The 18,076-nt window shown below is 42.0% G+C and overlaps 1 protein-coding gene across 6 annotated transcripts in view; it reads left to right on the top strand.

Moving 5' to 3' along the window:
- The window catches only part of LOC126236366 (E3 ubiquitin-protein ligase RNF13), a 137,855-nt gene that overhangs the window by 70,199 nt on the left and 49,580 nt on the right, over window positions 1-18,076 (top strand). For all 6 annotated transcript variants that reach the window (XM_049945606.1, XM_049945605.1, XM_049945604.1 and 3 more), the window contains exon 4: window positions 11,422-11,633. In XM_049945606.1, coding sequence (XP_049801563.1) covers window positions 11,422-11,633 — 212 coding nt within the window. The remainder of the gene's footprint in view (window positions 1-11,421; window positions 11,634-18,076) is intronic.

The raw sequence follows: 18,076 nt of genomic DNA, 5'->3' as shown, positions 1-18,076 counted from the left end.
TACATTTTTAAGTTACAGAAGAATATTGCGCATGGATTGCTACTTAAGTATATACAGGGTGTGGCATGGGAACTTCCTCATTTGAAACGCATAGCACACAGAGACTGATACTCATTGTTGCATAGGTTTGAGTGCAGTCAGAAGTGTGAGACTTAACATGTTTTTTTTTAAGAAAAGGTTAGTTTAGTAGTAGCAATCATGAAGTGGGCAACAGAGGAGCATGCATTCGCCGTTGCAGCCTACTTTTTGAATGGACGTTATGTCATCAGAACCTAGCGTGCATTCAGGAAACAGTTCAACATCATGCCTGCAGGTCATGTTTCTGATGGGAAATCAATTGTTATGTCGGTAGACACCTTTATGAATACTAGAAGTGTGCAAAAAAAGAAACCAGGACCTTCAGGAACGACCAGAATGCCTGTAAAAATCGAGAGGATAAGGATGTCGATTTTAAATTCCTCCAAACATACAGCTACCTTTGCAATTTATGAATGCACAGTGAGACGAATTCTTCATGAAGAGTTGAAATTTCATATGTATAAACTGTCATGGTGCACACACTTTATCCATGATTTTGTTTCCCGAAAAAATGTGTGTGAAGCCTTGATTGATGAGCTGCCTCATAATGCCTTAGTGTTCTTCAGTGACGAGGCACATTTTCATTTGTCAGGCTGCATGAATAAACAAAATACACTCCTGGAAATTGAAATAAGAACACCGTGAATTCATTGTCCCAGGAAGGGGAAACTTTATTGACACATTCCTGGGGTCAGATACATCACATGATCACACTGACAGAACCACAGGCACATAGACACAGGCAACAGAGCATGCACAATGTCGGCACTAGTACAGTGTATATCCACCTTTCGCAGCAATGCAGGCTGCTATTCTCCCATGGAGACGATCGTAGAGATGCTGGATGTAGTCCTGTGGAACGGCTTGCCATGCCATTTCCACCTGGCGCCTCAGTTGGACCAGCGTTCGTGCTGGACGTGCAGACCGCGTGAGACGACGCTTCATCCAGTCCCAAACATGCTCAATGGGGGACAGATCCGGAGATCTTGCTGGCCAGGGTAGTTGACTTACACCTTCTAGAGCACGTTGGGTGGCACGGGATACATGCGGACGTGCATTGTCCTGTTGGAACATCAAGTTCCCTTGCCGGTCTAGGAATGGTAGAACGATGGGTTCGATGACGGTTTGGATGTACCGTGCACTATTCAGTGTCCCCTCGACGATCACCAGTGGTGTACGGCCAATGTAGGAGATCGCTCCCCACACCATGATGCCGGGTGTTGGCCCTGTGTGCGTCGGTCGTATGCAGTCCTGATTGTGTCGCTCACCTGCACGGCGCCACACACGCATACGACCATCATTGGCACCAAGGCAGAATCGACTCTCATCGCTGAAGACGACACGTCTCCATTCGTCCCTCCATTCACGCCTGTCGCGACACCACTGGAGGCGGGCTGCACGATGTTGGGGCGTGAGCGGAAGACGGCCTAACGGTGTGCGGGACCGTAGCCCAGCTTCATGGAGACGGTTGCGAATGGTCCTCGCCGATACCCCAGGAGCAACAGTGTCCCTAATTTGCTGGGAAGTGGCGGTGCGGTCCCCTACGGCACTCCGTAGGATCCTACGGTCTTGGCGTGCATCCGTGCGTCACTGCGGTCCGGTCCCAGGTCGACGGGCACGTGCACCTTCCGCCGACCACTGGCGACAACATCGATGTACTGTGGAGACCTCACGCCCCACGTGTTGAGCAATTCGGCGGTACGTCCACCCGGCCTCCCGCATGCCCACTATACGCCCTCGCTCAAAGTCCGTCAACTGCACATACGGTTCACGTCCACGCTGTCGCGGCATGCTAACAGTGTTAAAGACTGCGATGGAGCTCCGTATGCCACGGCAAACTGGCTGACACTGACGGCGGCAGTGCACAAATGCTGCGCAGCTAGCACCATTCGACGGCCAACACCGCGGTTCCTGGTGTGTCCGCTGTGCCGTGCGTGTGATCATTGCTTGTACAGCCCTCTCGCAGTGTCCGGAGCAAGTATGGTGGGTCTGACACACCGGTGTCAATGTGTTCTTTTTTCCATTTCCAGGAGTGTATGTGGAATTGGAGTGGCACGAAATCCCGAATACTTATTGAGCAGCCCCGGTGTACAGAACATGTGACTGTTTGGTGTGCACTATCTAAAGTTTGCATTATTGGCCCATGGTTTTTCAAAGAGAATGATAAGTCTGTGACGGTCACTTTTGAGAATTATGTTCACATGATTGAATGGTTTTTTCTTCCAGAAATTGAAGAAATTGGTGTGGGTGATGTCTGGTTCCAACAAGATGGTACCACAGCTCACATGGCACGAACATCGACAACCATGTTGCGCGAACACTTCCCTGATCGTCTCATCTCTTTGAGGGGCAATCCCCAGTGGCCAGCAAGCTCACCATATTTAGCGCCATGTGACGTTTTCATATGGGACTATCTCAAGTCCTTGGTGTATACCAATCGTCTGCAGACCCTGGCTGAGCTATGGAACAATATTCGTGTTACTATTGCCAACATCGACAGAGATAGGTTGGAAAAAGTGGAAACAAAACTTCCGATTTCGACTCTCCAAAAGCATTGACCAGAAGGGAGGCCACCTTTCTGATATCATTTTCAAAACTTAATGGAACAAAACTGTAGATGTTACTTTTTGTAAAGAAAAAAGAATTAAATTGATGTCTCTTATACTTTCTTATTTATGAGTTTTTTAAATAAGAAAGTTCCCGCGCCACGCTCTGTATTATCTAGACAGTCTGATATACAAATAACATTGTTGGTAACTGTATTTTGACTGTTGTTCTATATTTGCTGAATTAAGTTGCTAATCAACAAATTGTGACAGTAATTTGACAGTTTTGCAACTATGGTGTCATTTGTTTACAAATTACAAGCCATTATACAGATTATATATACATTATTTGGCTGAGTGTATATCTGTATTTGCTATATGTCGCAGTAGTCTATGTTTATAGCAGTCGTAGCTGCTATTAATTTATAGGTGTTTATTGGCCAGATGCTTTTTATTTCATGTGAGTGCTTTTGTTTCTTCTGCTTAAAAAAAATTTGTACATTATAACATTCCCGTACATATTTCGTTGGCTCTCTTACATAATGTTTCCAGAGTATGTATATGAGCAGGAGTGTTAAGGTTTTCCAGTCGTGTGTATCCGCTTTGGCAGTACACAATGGTTTGAATTTATAGCTTTTCTTTTTTGAGTATCTCAGTAACAGTTTTTAAATGGCATTGATGTTGAAGATCCATCAGTTTGTTCAGTATGTCTTGTAGTTGGTTTCTTATGTGTGTATAAACTTAAAGTTCCTCGAGAATGTTCATGAGAGGACCCTTTGATTCATGATAGGATCCATTGAAATTTTATGAAATACTTGCGTATGTCAGAGTGTCAACACAATATGTATGAGACTTGTAATTTATGATTTTTTTTTTGAAAAGTTAACAAAAGCATACAAGTTAAAAAAAAAAATGCCTACCCAATAAAAACCCATAAATTTGTAGCACTTAAAATCACTATAAACATAAACTACTATGAACATACAGCAACCATAGATACATGTGCAACCAAATAATGTACATAACATGTGTACAACAGTGCTTATACTTTGTAAACATATGACATTGCAGCTGCAAAACTATCAAATTACTTCATAACAAATTAATCAGCACCTTAATTCAACAAATATTGAGTGACAGTCAAAATACAGTTGCCAACAATGTTATGTGTATGTCAGTCCACCTAGACAATATATATGTAAGTACTGCATGTCACTTGATAATGGCAATTTAGCCGAACCAGATCCACAGTGAAAGGGAAAGAAATAAAAAATAATATCACACAGCAACAATGCTGGAATCTCCATATAAAACGTCAACAGTACCTCCATGTTGATAGCTGTTATCCTTGGCCACTAGAAGTCTCTCTCATATAGTCTGGCCAACCATGACTGGTCCGCCTACACTATCATGGCTGCCTTACTAATACCTTCCATAGGCAATCATCACCAGGTGAAAAGCAGTTTGCATGCTGATCTCCTATGCCACATCCTCACATGCCACTAATTCTCCAACTTCCCCCATCAACCAGCTGGGAATGGTTGCCTCCTCTCACCACCATCACCAGTTACCTGCTGTACACTAACAGTTTAACAACATACATTTCCACTGCTTCAGCTACCTCTTATCATGCCGTAAATCCTTCCCACCTCCCATGAGATGGTATTTGTCATCCATTCAGTATACAAAATATTTTTATCCATCATTACACTGTATGTGTCCCCAACCCCTTGCCACATAGACTGTGCCCCTGTGGAATATCCAGGTACAAAATCTGTCCTTTGCACTCACCTAGCACATCACATTCCAATCGTGCCACATGTATATCCTACCCTATTATGGAGTGTCATCTGAGAAATCAGCTGTGTTATAACTGGCTCTCCTGTATATTTTGCATGCACAGCTATTTATATGGCCGCAATTACCAACACTCGAATGAGCATCGCCAAAAACTGTGGGCAAGAAGAAAGGTAACCACCAATAGCAGGACTAGCTGCTGAACACAACATGCTTATATTCAATAGTTGATTTGCAGCCTGTGTCATCTCTATCTTTTTTTTCCAATATCAAATTATGTAGTGGGTACTTGTCTTGCGTGACATCCTTTGATTCCCCACTCCCATCGCTGCAACCTCTGCTAACCCTGCACACATGCCTCCCTTTTTACTCCATTCATTTACACTCTCATTTTTCTTCCTCTGTTTAGTCTCATGCCTCCAGGAACCAGTTAACAGCTTTCTGAACATCAGCACCAATCCTGAAGTGGTGGCCATCCAGGTGATTGTTTAGCGGTTGAAATAGATGAAAATCGCTAGTGAGAGATCACAGCTGATGCAAGGTGCTGTGGCACAGTCCATCGGAATTGCTGGACCAAATTAAGAGTAACCAAGGCTGCATGAAGTTGTGTGTTGCTGTGCAACAGTGTGGCACTATTTGAAAATAGTTCTGGTTGTCTCCTTTAAGCCAACTTTTGCAAACATTCCAGCATCACGAAGTTCTCTGCTTTATTTGTAACCTTCTTAATGAAAAATGCTTTTGTTTTGCTGAAGAATCTGCAGTACATTTTATGTAGAATGTTCAGTGATTCATTTCTGTTATCATATTGCACTTCATTTATTTCTTGCATGAATTACCTCTCCGGTCACAATTCCTCCCCCCCCCCTCCTTCCCTCCCCCTCTCCCTCCCCCTTATCATTTGTGTTATTAAAATTGTTTATCAAGTTGACTTGTATAATGTCCTCCCATATTTTCTTTTTGCATCCACCAGCCTTTGTTACTATGCATAATAGTAGTAGTAGTAGTAGTAGTAGTAGTAGTAGTAGTAATAATAGGAAACTGATCTGTCAGTGTGGAGTTTACTTCCCAGGTGTACTGTAGAAGGTATGTTTGATACTACATATACTCTTTCATTTTGATGGGTTTATATATGTTTATTACTAGGTAGTACGTATGCTGCAGTTCAGTGTCATATTACTGTTGGCTGTGTTGTCCCTTGTGTCTGTAGTCAAATCCCCAACAATATTTAAACTAACAATCTGTAAGTTCATGACCTGTAAGTTTAAACTGATAGAGGACATTTTTATGTTACATAGTTACAAATCTAATGCACAGCAACTCTTGCGTGCATATATTGTTTCCCCTTCTGTAGTATCGAAACTCGTTGCTTTGGCACATTTTGTGATATATAGCATTTTTTCGGTTGATACTTAGCTAGAAGATATGGTAGCACCACCTTCTTTGTGTATTATTGTACAGTAGGTGCTTACTTGTGATTTTCAGGTACAAACCTCCATATGGTTTTCTTTTACTCCATATCTGCTTCTAAAACTTTTGGCTTATACTCCTGTAGTATTACCTCTAGTTTATCTTTTTTTATTATTTATGTACTGAATGTACTGTTAAAGTATTCTAATTGTAGTCTTTAACTTGAATGCTCTCCCATTACTCTGTTACACTTTAATGAATATCATTTGTCTGCAGCACTAAAGCCGATCATTTCTTTTTGATGTATACTTGAATTACCAGAAAGATCTTTGGACCAGTAACTACAGTAACTAGGAGTATACTGTGATTCATCAGTGTCTCCTGCCTTAATTCGTGACCAAAGAGTTCATGGTTGAGTGACCGGATGTCATTATCCAATGGGCATAATATTTCAGCAAGTGACCATGTTGCTATCATCAGGTGCACAGAAGCTGATTGCCAAGGCACTGGTGCAGGGACTACATCTCCTTCACCCCCTCCTTCTGATCTGGCATTCTCTACTCAGGCAGTGCTCAGACATGGGGGTGTGTCCAGCATCTGATGTCCTCCTCCTTCCACTGCCAACTCACTCTGTCCGGGATTTATGTGCAAGGATGGGTGCTGTCAGCATCTCTGCTGTTGCTCTGCCTGCCAGTGAAGTATACTTGTGTACTTTTTTCGTATGTATGGTGCTCCAGGGTCTTTGTATACTGACAGGATGCCTTAAAAATTCTAACTTAAAGCTCCAGGTCTCTTTGGTCTCAGGATGCCACCACTAGCAGTACCTGTATTCTCTCTCATAGGTGCTGTAGATGTCAATCCATACTTATATTCATTATCAGCAAGCATGCTATTTGCTCTTCTGTTTAAGTTGTGAGACACATAAAAGGACAGAGGGTTGGGGCTGCAGTCCACTGTTCCACATTTTGAGGCCTTGTGAGTAGTTTGACTTAAGGGCCTGGAAACTGCACACACAGAAATGGAGTGTTCTTTATTGATTATATGCACATATTTGGGTTGTGTGAGATTGTCTCTTTCCAGTTAATTGCTTGCAGTGCTTTGTGTGTCCGCCCCCGGTAGCTGAGTGGTCAGCGCGACAGACTGTCAATCCTACGGGCCCGGGTTCGATTCCCGGCTGGGTCGGAGATTTTCTCTGCTCAGGGACTGGGTATTGTGTTGTCCTAATCGTCATCATTTCATCCCCATCGACGCGCAAGTCGCCGAAGTGGCATCAAATTGAAAGACTTGCACCAGGCTAGCGGTCTACCCGACGGGAGGCCCTCGTCACACGCCATTATTAGTGCTTTGTTGTTGCTGGGCAGATTTGTTATAGAATCTATGTGCTTTCTTAATTTCTTCATTTAAACAGAAAACCTTGCAAAGTCCTGTTTTGGGGGACAATTAATTGATGCTTAACTAGAACATAGAGTATTTCACATAAACAAGTGAGCATCTTTATCGAGTGCATTTAGTAGGTATCATTTGATTCAGTTATTACAAGAACACACTTGATACCAGGATCAATGCTAGTTCACCTTGAGGTCTCTCTGTTTCACAAAACTTACTGCCTCAACATACTGTCTCATAACACATAGTTTCAGCAGTACTTCTGTTATCGCTATTTGCCAATATAACTGTGTTGTGATTATGTTTTCTTGTTTTCCTGGAAGTTGCTTCTGCAGTGTTGTTGAATTTTTCAAGATGTGACATACTGTCTTGTTGCTATTGATTTGATAAGATATTTGTTTACCACTGCTATCAACGTATACAAATACTTTGTTCTTCTTTAATGAGCTTTCTTTTGCCTCAGTGTCTAGACTTGGTGCACTTTTTGTTTGTGGAGTCTCAACACAGAGTTTTTGCGGTTATACATTTTCTTTGTAGGACTAACATTTATTTTATGAACTCAAAACGTATGTTTCCTCTCTTAGCTCAAACAATATTCCTTGTAAGTTATCGACATCTTCAACTAAACAACTGTTATTCTTCATTGTGGTATAATGTTTATGTTTTGAGTTCTGTACCTTGTCCAGTAACTAAGAAGTAAGTTCTTTTCTGTCAAATTTGAGGCTCAGTTCATTTTCACAGCACCCATGACACAGCCATGTTTTCTTTTACTAACATCTGTCCATCTATAGTGATTTTCCATTTTGCTTTTTAATCCTAATACATCTTTTGCAGCTTGTTCTCTGCAGTAGCTATAGTTCAGATTTATCATTTCTGTTGCATTTACTATACAATGTGGATGTCGCACATCTGACCTCTTGATTATAATTTATCATTATTACACTGATAACTGTATCAACTTTTTTTATCATTGAAATGAGAAAAATGCATTTTTTATCATACTGTTCATTGAAATTTGTGCTCATTTCTCACTTGTAATAGTTTTTAGGTTTATCAACAGAATTACCATGCTAGGTGAATATGAACAAGAGAATTAAGATGTCAACAATATTAGGAAAAGAATGGATTGCTGCTTATGTAAAGCTGACATGGTGAGTTGCAGACAGGCACAATGATAAGACTGTTATACATTTAGCTTTCGGCCAAAGCCTTTTGCAAAAAAGTACACACACACAAACACACACACAAAAGCAAGCACACTTCACGCACACATGTTGGTTACCACCGGAAGTTCTGACCGGAATGTGGCTGTCACATGAATAGCAATCTGGAGGGGGCAGGAAAGGGGAGGGGAAGGGAAAGTGATAGTAGGGGAGGGGGGAGCAGAGCATGCAGGGACTAGATGGTGGCATGACAAGACTGTCAGGGGCAGCATCAGGAGGCTGTGGGGCACTGAGGTGGGGAAGACAGAGTGAAAAATGAGAGGAGTGAGGGAAGATCGGTGGGTGTGTTGGCAGGGGGTGGCATACACAGAGGGTGGACAATAGGAATAGAGAAGAAAGGATAGGAAGGAGGGGTTGGAAACTGTTGGATGGAGAGTGTGGGGACAGTATGTTATTGTAGGTTGAGGCTGGGATAATTATGGGAGTGGAGAATGTGTTGTAAGGATAACTCCAATCTGTGCAGTTCAGAAAATGTTGTTGTGGAGGGAAAGATCCGGATGGCTCAGGTAGTGAAGCAGCCATTGAAATCAAGCCTGTTATGCTCAGCTGCATGATGTGCCACAGGGTGGTCTACTTTGCTCTTGGCCACAGTTTGGCAGTGGTCGCGCATCCTGGATGATAGCTAGTTGGTACTCATACCAAAATGAAATGCTGATTGCAGCAGAGGTGGTAAATGACGTAGCTGCTTTGACAAGTGACCTGGCCTCTGTTGGTGTAGGATAAGCCTGTGAGAGGACTGGAATAAGAGGTGTTGGGTGTATGGATTGGACAGGTCTTGCACCTGGGTCTTCCACAGGGATGTTATCCTGTGGCGAGGGGCTGGGATTGGGAGTGGCAAAGCGATGGACTAGGATGCTGTTGAGATTAGGTGTTTTAGGAGGGATGGCAAGGATCTCTGGTAGGATGCTCCTCATTTCAGGGCATGAAGATAGTTAATCTAACCCTGGTTAAGGATGTGGGTCAGTTGTTCCAGTCAGGAGTGGTATTGGGTGACAAAGGGAGCAGTGCAAGTGTTGGGGTTGTGAGGGGAAGTGTCACAGGAGACCTGTTTGTGGACTAAGTCTGGGGTATAGTGCCTGTCTGTGAAGGACTTGGTGAGACTCTCAGTTTCTGGGCAAGGGGTTTCTGTCATAGGAGATACACCATCCCCAGGTGGACAGGCTACATGGGAGGGATTTTTTGGTGTTGCAGGAATGTCAACTGTTGAAATGCAGGTACTTTAGGTGATTGATGAGTTTAATGTGCACAGAAGTGTGGATGAGGCTATCAGAGAGGAGGTGGTCAACATCCAGGAAGGTGGCATGCTTGTTTGAGGAAGACGAGGTGAAGCAGATGGAAGAGATGATGATGTGGTTGTGTGAAGGAATGAGGATAAGATGTCTTGACCCTGAGTTCAGACCATGAAGATATCATCAGTGAACCAAAACCAGACCACGCGTTTTGGATTCTGGGAGACTGGAAGGTGTGCTCTAGATGGCCCATAAATAGGTTGGTGCAGGAGGGTGCCATGCAGCTGCCCCTGGCAGTGCCTCAGATTTGTTTGTATAACTTCGGTTCAAAGGAGAACTAGTTGTGTGTTGGAATAAAGTTAGTAAGGTGTATAAGGAGTGAGGTAATAAGTTTGGAGTCTGGAGGACATTGGAAAGGTAGTGCTTAAAAGTGACAAGACTGCTTTGTTGGCATATAGGTAAGTGGTGTCAATAGTGATGAATAGGGGTCCTGAAAGTAAAGGAGTGGAGATGGGGGAGAGTCGGTGAAGGAAGTGGTTGCTATCTTTGATGTGGGAGGCTAGATTTCGTACAGTTGGTTAGGGGGTGTTGGTCAGTGATGACCAAAATTCATTCAATGGCAGCATAATAACCAGCTACAGTGGGACATCCAGGACTGTTGGGTTTGTCATTTTGGGGGGATATGTAGAGGGGGGGGGGGGGGGAGTGAGAAGAGAAATGGGTTCAGGGGAGATGTTCTGTGTAGGCCTAAGGCTTTAAGCAAGGATTGGAGGTTATGATGGGCTTCTGGGATGGGATCACTCTAGCAGAGTGTATTGGTGAAGGAATTGGATAATTGCCAAGGGGACTTTTGCCAGGTGGTCCCTGTGATTCCTAACAACAGTGGTGGAATCTTTGTCTGCAGATAGGATGATTAGGTCAGGATTTGTTCTGAGGCTATGTATGGCTACCCTTTTGTTCTGCTGAAAAGTTGGAGTTTGTAGGAAGGGACCTGGGGAGGGATTGTGAGGCCAGGTTGGAAGTAAGTAATTCCTGTAAGGTGGGCAGGGGAGGGAGGAGGATCCCAGTTTGATGGTGATTTGAACTGGTAGAGGCAAGGTTCAATGTTGAAAATAGCTTGGGTTTGGTTGGAGGGATGCTGTACCTGGCAGTCTTGTCATGCCACCTTTAGTCCCTGCACACTCCACCAGACAGTGCTCTTCTCTTTCCTCCCAACTGCACCTGCTATTCCTTACCCTTCGCCACCCAGCTCGAGATTGCTGCTTCAATTTAGTGTGACAGTTACATACAGGACTGAGCCGAGTTGCTGGAGATGGTGGTCATGTGTGCCTAAGGTGTGTGTGTGTGTGTGTGTGTGTGTGTGTGTGTGTGTGTGTCTTCTCTTTTCTGTTACGAAGAAGGCTTTGGCTAAAAGCTAAATGTGTTTCTGTCTTTTTGTTGTGCCTTTCTGCAACTCATTGTGTCATCTTTAGGGTGAGAAGGAATCCAGCCTTTTCGTAATATCTTTGATATTAGCCTTTCCATTATTAGCAAATTAGAGTGGCTTTTAACTTATTGAAATTTTTGATAATACCGCCTTTTTTGATTTAAGGCGGGTTGGTCAGTACATTAGGAAATGTAGGCATCATAATATTTTTGCTACGAAACTTTATATATCAAAATGTAATTGTTAAGTAGGTGATGATTTAAGATTCTGTGTGGTAATGTGATATGCTGTTTGTGACAAAGTGTTGAAATGTCTTTTAATGCTTTCAGAGACAATGACTGCAAATCATCCTCAGGGAATCCACATTCCATCAATTTTTGTTAGTGATGCAACTGGCACATCACTGAAAAACAGATATCTTTTTAAATATGGTTACTATATTGTCATTACTGATGACATTCCTTTCAACATAAGTGCCACTCTGCTGTTGCCTTTTGCCATTATTGTGGGGCTCTGCTTCTTGATTATGCTCATCATCATGGTAAGTGAAAACATAAATTAGTAATTATAGTGAGAGTAAAAGATCATAATGGCTTGAAAAAGACAACCGCATAAACAAAGCATCAGTGGCTGCTAAAGTGCATCTCTCTTTAGATTACCTACACATGTAACTCCCCATCTTTCTCCCCCCCCCCCCCCCCCCCCCCCCCCACACACACACACACTCACACTCACTCTTATTCTCATGCTGCCCTTCCTTCTGCCACACCCACTGCCCCCTACAATTATCAGATGTATAGGAAAAGAAATAAACAGAAGAGTAGAGTTGGACTGAAATGCTTTTTGTATACATTTTCAAAACCAAGCTTAAAATTGTCTTAAAAGTAAATTTTACTATTAGTGTGTATTAGCAGTTATGACTTACAGCAGTCAAACTTGGATTTTTATACGCAAGCCATTTGAAACTAAGGGTTACACAGTAAGTGACAGAGGGGCAAGGGTGAAGGGGGGTACATTGTAGAAATTTGCTAGACGATGAAGAATAACAAAGGAATCGGGGAACATAATTCAGTGGAAGTGGGTGGGACAAATAGTTGATTGGTGAACCACAGAAGTTCTTTTTTGGATTCCAAGAGAAAGGAAAGTTAACAACCTAATGGAAGATGAATTGATAATGTAGGAAAATCTATAGGAACAGCACTGAAGTCCGTACGTGAACAAGGAAAGTTAACAACCTAATGGAAGATGAATTGATAATGTAGGAAAATCTATAGGAACAGCACTGAAGTCCGTACGTGAACATTATCCTATTGTGTTAATAGCTGCTGTTGATAATGTTGGTCTGTAGTGTTTGGAATGTGGTATCTTGGATTACATCTGTTATTTCAATGTAAAATTACTTTGCTTATATCTGCTGACCATGAATCATTCAGTTTTCCAGTCATGGTGTGCTTTATACTTGATTTGCTCAAGAACAATGAGGCTATGAGGAATCTGAATAAAGCTTTTTGAATCATGTTAGACATATGTCTTTGCAGTTTTAATTATGCCTCAAATCTTATTACATTTGAAATAAACCATAATTTTCAGATTGTGTGCAATGAAAGACCTAAGAATAGGCTCAGCTCAACTGCAATACTCCCCAATTTTGTCTTCAATATTTTTCTTTCATATATAATTATTGACTTTGTCATTGAACTTCACACAGTCCTGAGGATGCTGAAGCAGGAAAGGGGGTACTTGAGTGATGGAATTCCCCATCTATATTTATTCCTTTAATGTTGTGCATTTCATCTGACACTTGAAACCTGCGAGACAGCTTAGTCCCTAAAATTCAAGATATTCTTTTCTAATTATGTCAACAACAAGTGACAGGCCATTATCCTGGTACCAGGTCATGTGAGCGTGCAAGAGAGTGATGCACAGGTGAAGCAGGCTATTGTGGAGCAGACTGTGACACAGTGAGACTTGGATGGAATTACTTTTTTGTTTAGCCTGTGTTAGTGGATTAACACATCTTTGAGGGCAATGAATGAATGCTGCAATTTGCATGAAAATGCTATGAGACAAGGCAGCCATTTGGATGCACATTTGATAATTTTTCTTATGTCTTGACCACACTTTTATTTTTCCACCTACCTCATGTATTTGACTTTACATCATTTTCAAAGGCTACAAAATACAACATAAAACTGGTATCAGAAGATATGAAAATATGATACAATTTCAACATTAACAAGAGACATATTACAACAACAAGAATGTGGCTTCCTAGGTTACCAGTGTTACATCAGTTATAAGTTATACAAAATTGTTCATAGATACATTGTATCACATCAACATTCTTGATTACGAGACAAGTGCAAACTTCTACCAAGGGAAAATTTTGGAAGCCAAGTGGACTAAACTGCTAGGTAGCACTGGGTACGTGTACACATTGCAATTTTCTTTCTGTTTCCAACCACAATTTTCATAGTTACATTGTATAAAACAATTTAACCAGAAAGCATGGAAACCATTTTACAATATCTTACAAAAAGGTATTACTTTACAAAACAGTGTGTGTATATATATAGAGGGAAACATTCCACATGGGAAAAATATATCTAAAAACAAAGATGATGTGACTTACCGAATGAAAGTGCTGGCAGGTCGACAGACACACAAACATACACACGAAATTCAAGCTTTCGCAACAAACTGTTGCTTCATCGGGAAAGAGGAAAGGAGAGGGAAATATGAAAGGATGTGGGTTTTAAGGGAGGGGGTAAGGAGTCATTCCAATCCCGGGAGCGGAAAGACTTACCTTGGGGGAAAAAAGGACAGGTATACACTCGTGCGCGCACACACACACATATCCATCCGCACATACACAGACACAAGCAGACATTTTTAAAAATGTTTTGGAGGGAAGAGTAGGGGGTACAAATTGTAGAGAGAGAGACCGAGAGATGAATGCAGTAAGCAGAATTAGAAGGAAGTAGGTTGCAGTAGTTATTCGGAGATGAAGAGGCTCGAATAGGATACAGTAGCATGGAGAGCTGCATCAAACCAAACTTTGGACTGAAGAGAACAACAACAACAACAACAACAACAACAACAAGATCAACAATGGTTTCCATAAATGCTTCAGAGCAAAGGAGACAACTCACCGAATAGTAGAGGCATTGAGTAGCTCGCCTGTGCACATGTCTACATGCCCCCCCGCCCCCTTACACACACACACACACACACACATACACACACACACACACACACACACACACACACACACACACACACACGTATGCCTACGTGGCACTGGTGGGACACAACATGCCTGTGTTGCATTTTGACAGGTGAATTAGGCTGGAGTGGGAGTTGTGTTGGTTGGTATGGGTAGTGGGAGAGGGGGCAGAGGAAGGCTTGGAGGATGTCAGTCAGTTTGACGGCAAGGGAATACAGGAGGGAGGGCGGCAAGTGCTTGGGCTAGGTATTTGATGCACGGTTATCATAGAGGTGGAGGGGACTGTCACATGCTTAAAGTGACATGGGGACGTGAATTTGGAGGGGATGGCAGTGTGAAGGAAGGGAAAACTTGGGTGGATGGTGTGGGGACAGTGCGTTACCGCAGATGGAGGCTAGGACGACTATGGGACCAAAGGGATCAGTCGATCGCCACCACCAGCAGATAGGGATCCCCCCTATCTGCTGGTGGTGGAGGGTAGGATCCAGAGGGCTCGGATGGTAAAGCAGCCATTGAATTCAGGCATGTTATGTTGAGCTACATGTTGTACCACTGGGTGGTCAGCTTTGTTCTTGGCAGCGGTTTGGTCATAACCATTCATCGTGTTGGACAGCCGGTTAGTAGTCACAACAACAAAAAAAGCTTTGCAGAATTTGTAGTTGACATAGCTGCTTTCACAGGTGGTCTGGCCTCAGATGGGTAAGAAGTGTGTGATGGGGTGGGAAGGACCTTGGGTAGGTTGTATCTTGTTTAAGCCATGGTGAGAAATGATCGAAGCTCTGATGAAGGATATGGTTCTGTTGTTCCAGTCCAGGGTGATATTGAGTGATGAGGAGGGTGCTCTTTTGTTGCGGATCCTTGGGGGAGGTGGGAGGATTCAGGTGTGAGGATATGGTATGGGAAATCTGTAGACTAGGTCTGGGGGGGGGGGGGGGGGAGGGAGGGTAGTGTCTGTCTTGAAGGCCTTTGTGAGCCCTTCAGCATAGTGAGCAATGGAGTTCTTATCACTGCAGATGACCCATCCATGGGTGGCTGTTTTGGGGAGGGATTTTTTTGGTGTGGAAGGAATGGCAGCTGTCAAAATGCAGGGACTGTTGGCAGTTAGTAGGTTTAATGTGGACAGAAGTGTGGTTGGAGCATCAAAGAGATGGGGGTCCATATCCACAAAGGTTGATGAGAGCCAGGTGAAGCAGATGGAAGAGAGGGTCTTGAGGTTGTGAAGGAATGAGGATAGGGTAACAGTGATACATGGTTAAGGAGGAATGCCAGAGATTCTAAGTAGAGGTTATCATAAGTCTCTAGGGTTGCATCCAGACATGATTCTGATGGCTCTCTTTTGAAAGTGCTGATAGTTGCTATAAAGTTTCCCTAAAAAGTGACCCAGTATTTAAGACAAGAATTAAAGTAGGCACGATATGCACTCTATACTCTTTTCTCACTACCGCAAGATTTTTGTGAACAAAGGAGATTGTAGAGCTTGATCAATTTTGTGTTAAGGTATTCTACATGTTTGTTCCATTTTACATTGTTTTGCAGATGTAGTCCTAAGAACTTGTTTTCCGTACTGCTACCAACTCGTTTATAGTTGATAGAGAGTTTAGTGATTGCTGTAGTTATTCCCTACTTTCCTGTTTTAATAAAATTGTGGTGTCATCCTCAAATATGATCGTTTTATGAGCATTCACTTTTAAGCTTAAATCATTGATGTACAGATGAACAGAAAAGGTCGCATTACTGTTCTTTGATGTACCCCATATGTAATTAGTTTATAATCTGACATGTGTTCAGAAATACTTTTTAGGCTAAAATTATTGCGATTGATGCTCGCTGCATTCACTTTACTTGTAACAACAGTAGTTAAATTCATCACATGCTCATTGACACTGTATATTTGTTGAACTAACCAAAGAACAGCTAATGGGATTGAAGGTTCTTTTACACCTCCACAATTCTTAATGCAACTCTGATTATCATATCTCTGTAACCTGTAAGCGAAATTCTTTTCCTTCAGTAAAGCAGCAATTTTATTATACTGATTGTGTAAGGACTGTAACATAGAGTACAAAGTTTTATAGCATGTGATGACTTCTTGTTTTAGAGATGGGCCTTTTTCCAGTATTTATTGCTGCTGTGATGTTTGGAGCACAATTAACCAATAAGCAATCTTCACCAAAAGTGTAGATAAGTGCTCTGTATACACAATGAGCAGCGCAAGGATGTAGCTTGTGATTTTCCAAAGCTTTTATCATCTTGGCGCACTGGTGTGGGACAAAAACAAAATTATGCAACATGTCTGGCGATATGTTCTACTCGGCCGTCCGTTCTTCTGTTTGTTTCATAACATTTAGTCCTGCCTTCTAGACACGCAGGAATTTAGCTGTAAATAAAATATTATTGACAAGAGACTAATCTGTGTTTATGTAATGTCCTGTTAGCGTCAAGCAGTGCACCCAATTGTGCGAATCAGTTGACAAATCAACTGTCACAGCACATGTTTTATTAATATTTTCTGTAATCACATAAGGCATTTTGCAGTTCCCAGTTGCATTAGCCTGTTCTTTGACGTGTCTGCTTATTGTAGAGGAATGTGGCATAACACATGAAACAATGATTTCTCCATATTAATTCTTGGCCTATTTCTCTGGAATCTTCATCAGAAACAGCATTAAAAGGCCTCACATCTTTGAAACACATTGCAACTCACTTTGCTATTATGCCATTCTATATTACTGCTGGCTTTCCTGGAGGAACTGCATTTGTTTGCAGTTTCTTATAATTGTGTTTCTTTAAATCTTTCTTTCCCAGCTGGAAACAATACAGTGTAGGACTGTTTATGCATGGTACATACCCAGTAGACTTGCTGTTGTCATCTGCAACTGACAGAAATTTATCAAACATTGGAGACTCCAGGCCAGAATGTCAAAAAAATGTTAGGAAAAGGATAGATTGCTACTCACTGTAAAGATGACACATTAAGTTGCAGACAGGCACAACAAAAAGACAGTTACATGTTATAGCTTTCAGTCAAAACCTTCTTCAGCAAAGAAAAAGAAGGAAGCTTTAGCCAAAAGCTGTAATGTCTAACAGTCTTTTCAGTGTGCCTGTCCACAGCTCAACATGTCACCTTGACAATGAGTAGCAATCTGTTCTTTTCCCAGTATTGTTGACAGAAATTTATTCTATATTTTGTTTTTTTAGGCCCTTGCTTTTCTTCAGTGGGTACGCATTGGTTTTAGTCTTGCTTCTTACCGTATCAGCTTCCTTGCGCTGCATTATTACAGACAGACATACCTTGAATTAAAAACCTCAGCAGAATGTAGTTGTGCATGGATAGAATCATTTAATATTTTTGGAGTCAAACATTGCCTATGATTTGGTCATGACTTCTATTCTTGGCTACAAAAACTGTTGCACACAGCCTATCCAGTTTGGCTGTGCTCACCCAGTCTTGCATCCCGTGCTCACTAAGTCATGCAGAACTCTAGAACACTTGTAATTCATGTGAGGAGTTATTCAAGTTACATATTTTGTGGAGTAGTCTCTTCTCCTGGCATGAAGCTCTTATTCCCCTTGTGATCCAGTAGTTTATTCCAGGATTGCCCCTATGCAATGTGAAAGAAATGGGTTAGTGTATTGAGGAAGGTGGTAAATTTTTTGTGTATGTCATTAATTTCAAAAACCTATGACCATTTTTCTTTGTTTAATAAGTTGTTGAAGTAGTTTATATTATCCAGACTGTAGTTTCTACATATGGCTCT

The sequence above is a fragment of the Schistocerca nitens genome, chromosome 2, assembly GCF_023898315.1.
Source record: "Schistocerca nitens isolate TAMUIC-IGC-003100 chromosome 2, iqSchNite1.1, whole genome shotgun sequence".
NCBI classification, from domain to species: domain Eukaryota; kingdom Metazoa; phylum Arthropoda; class Insecta; order Orthoptera; family Acrididae; genus Schistocerca; species Schistocerca nitens.
Note: the sequence above shows the minus strand (reverse complement) of the source record. Positions and strands in the feature narration are given on the sequence as shown.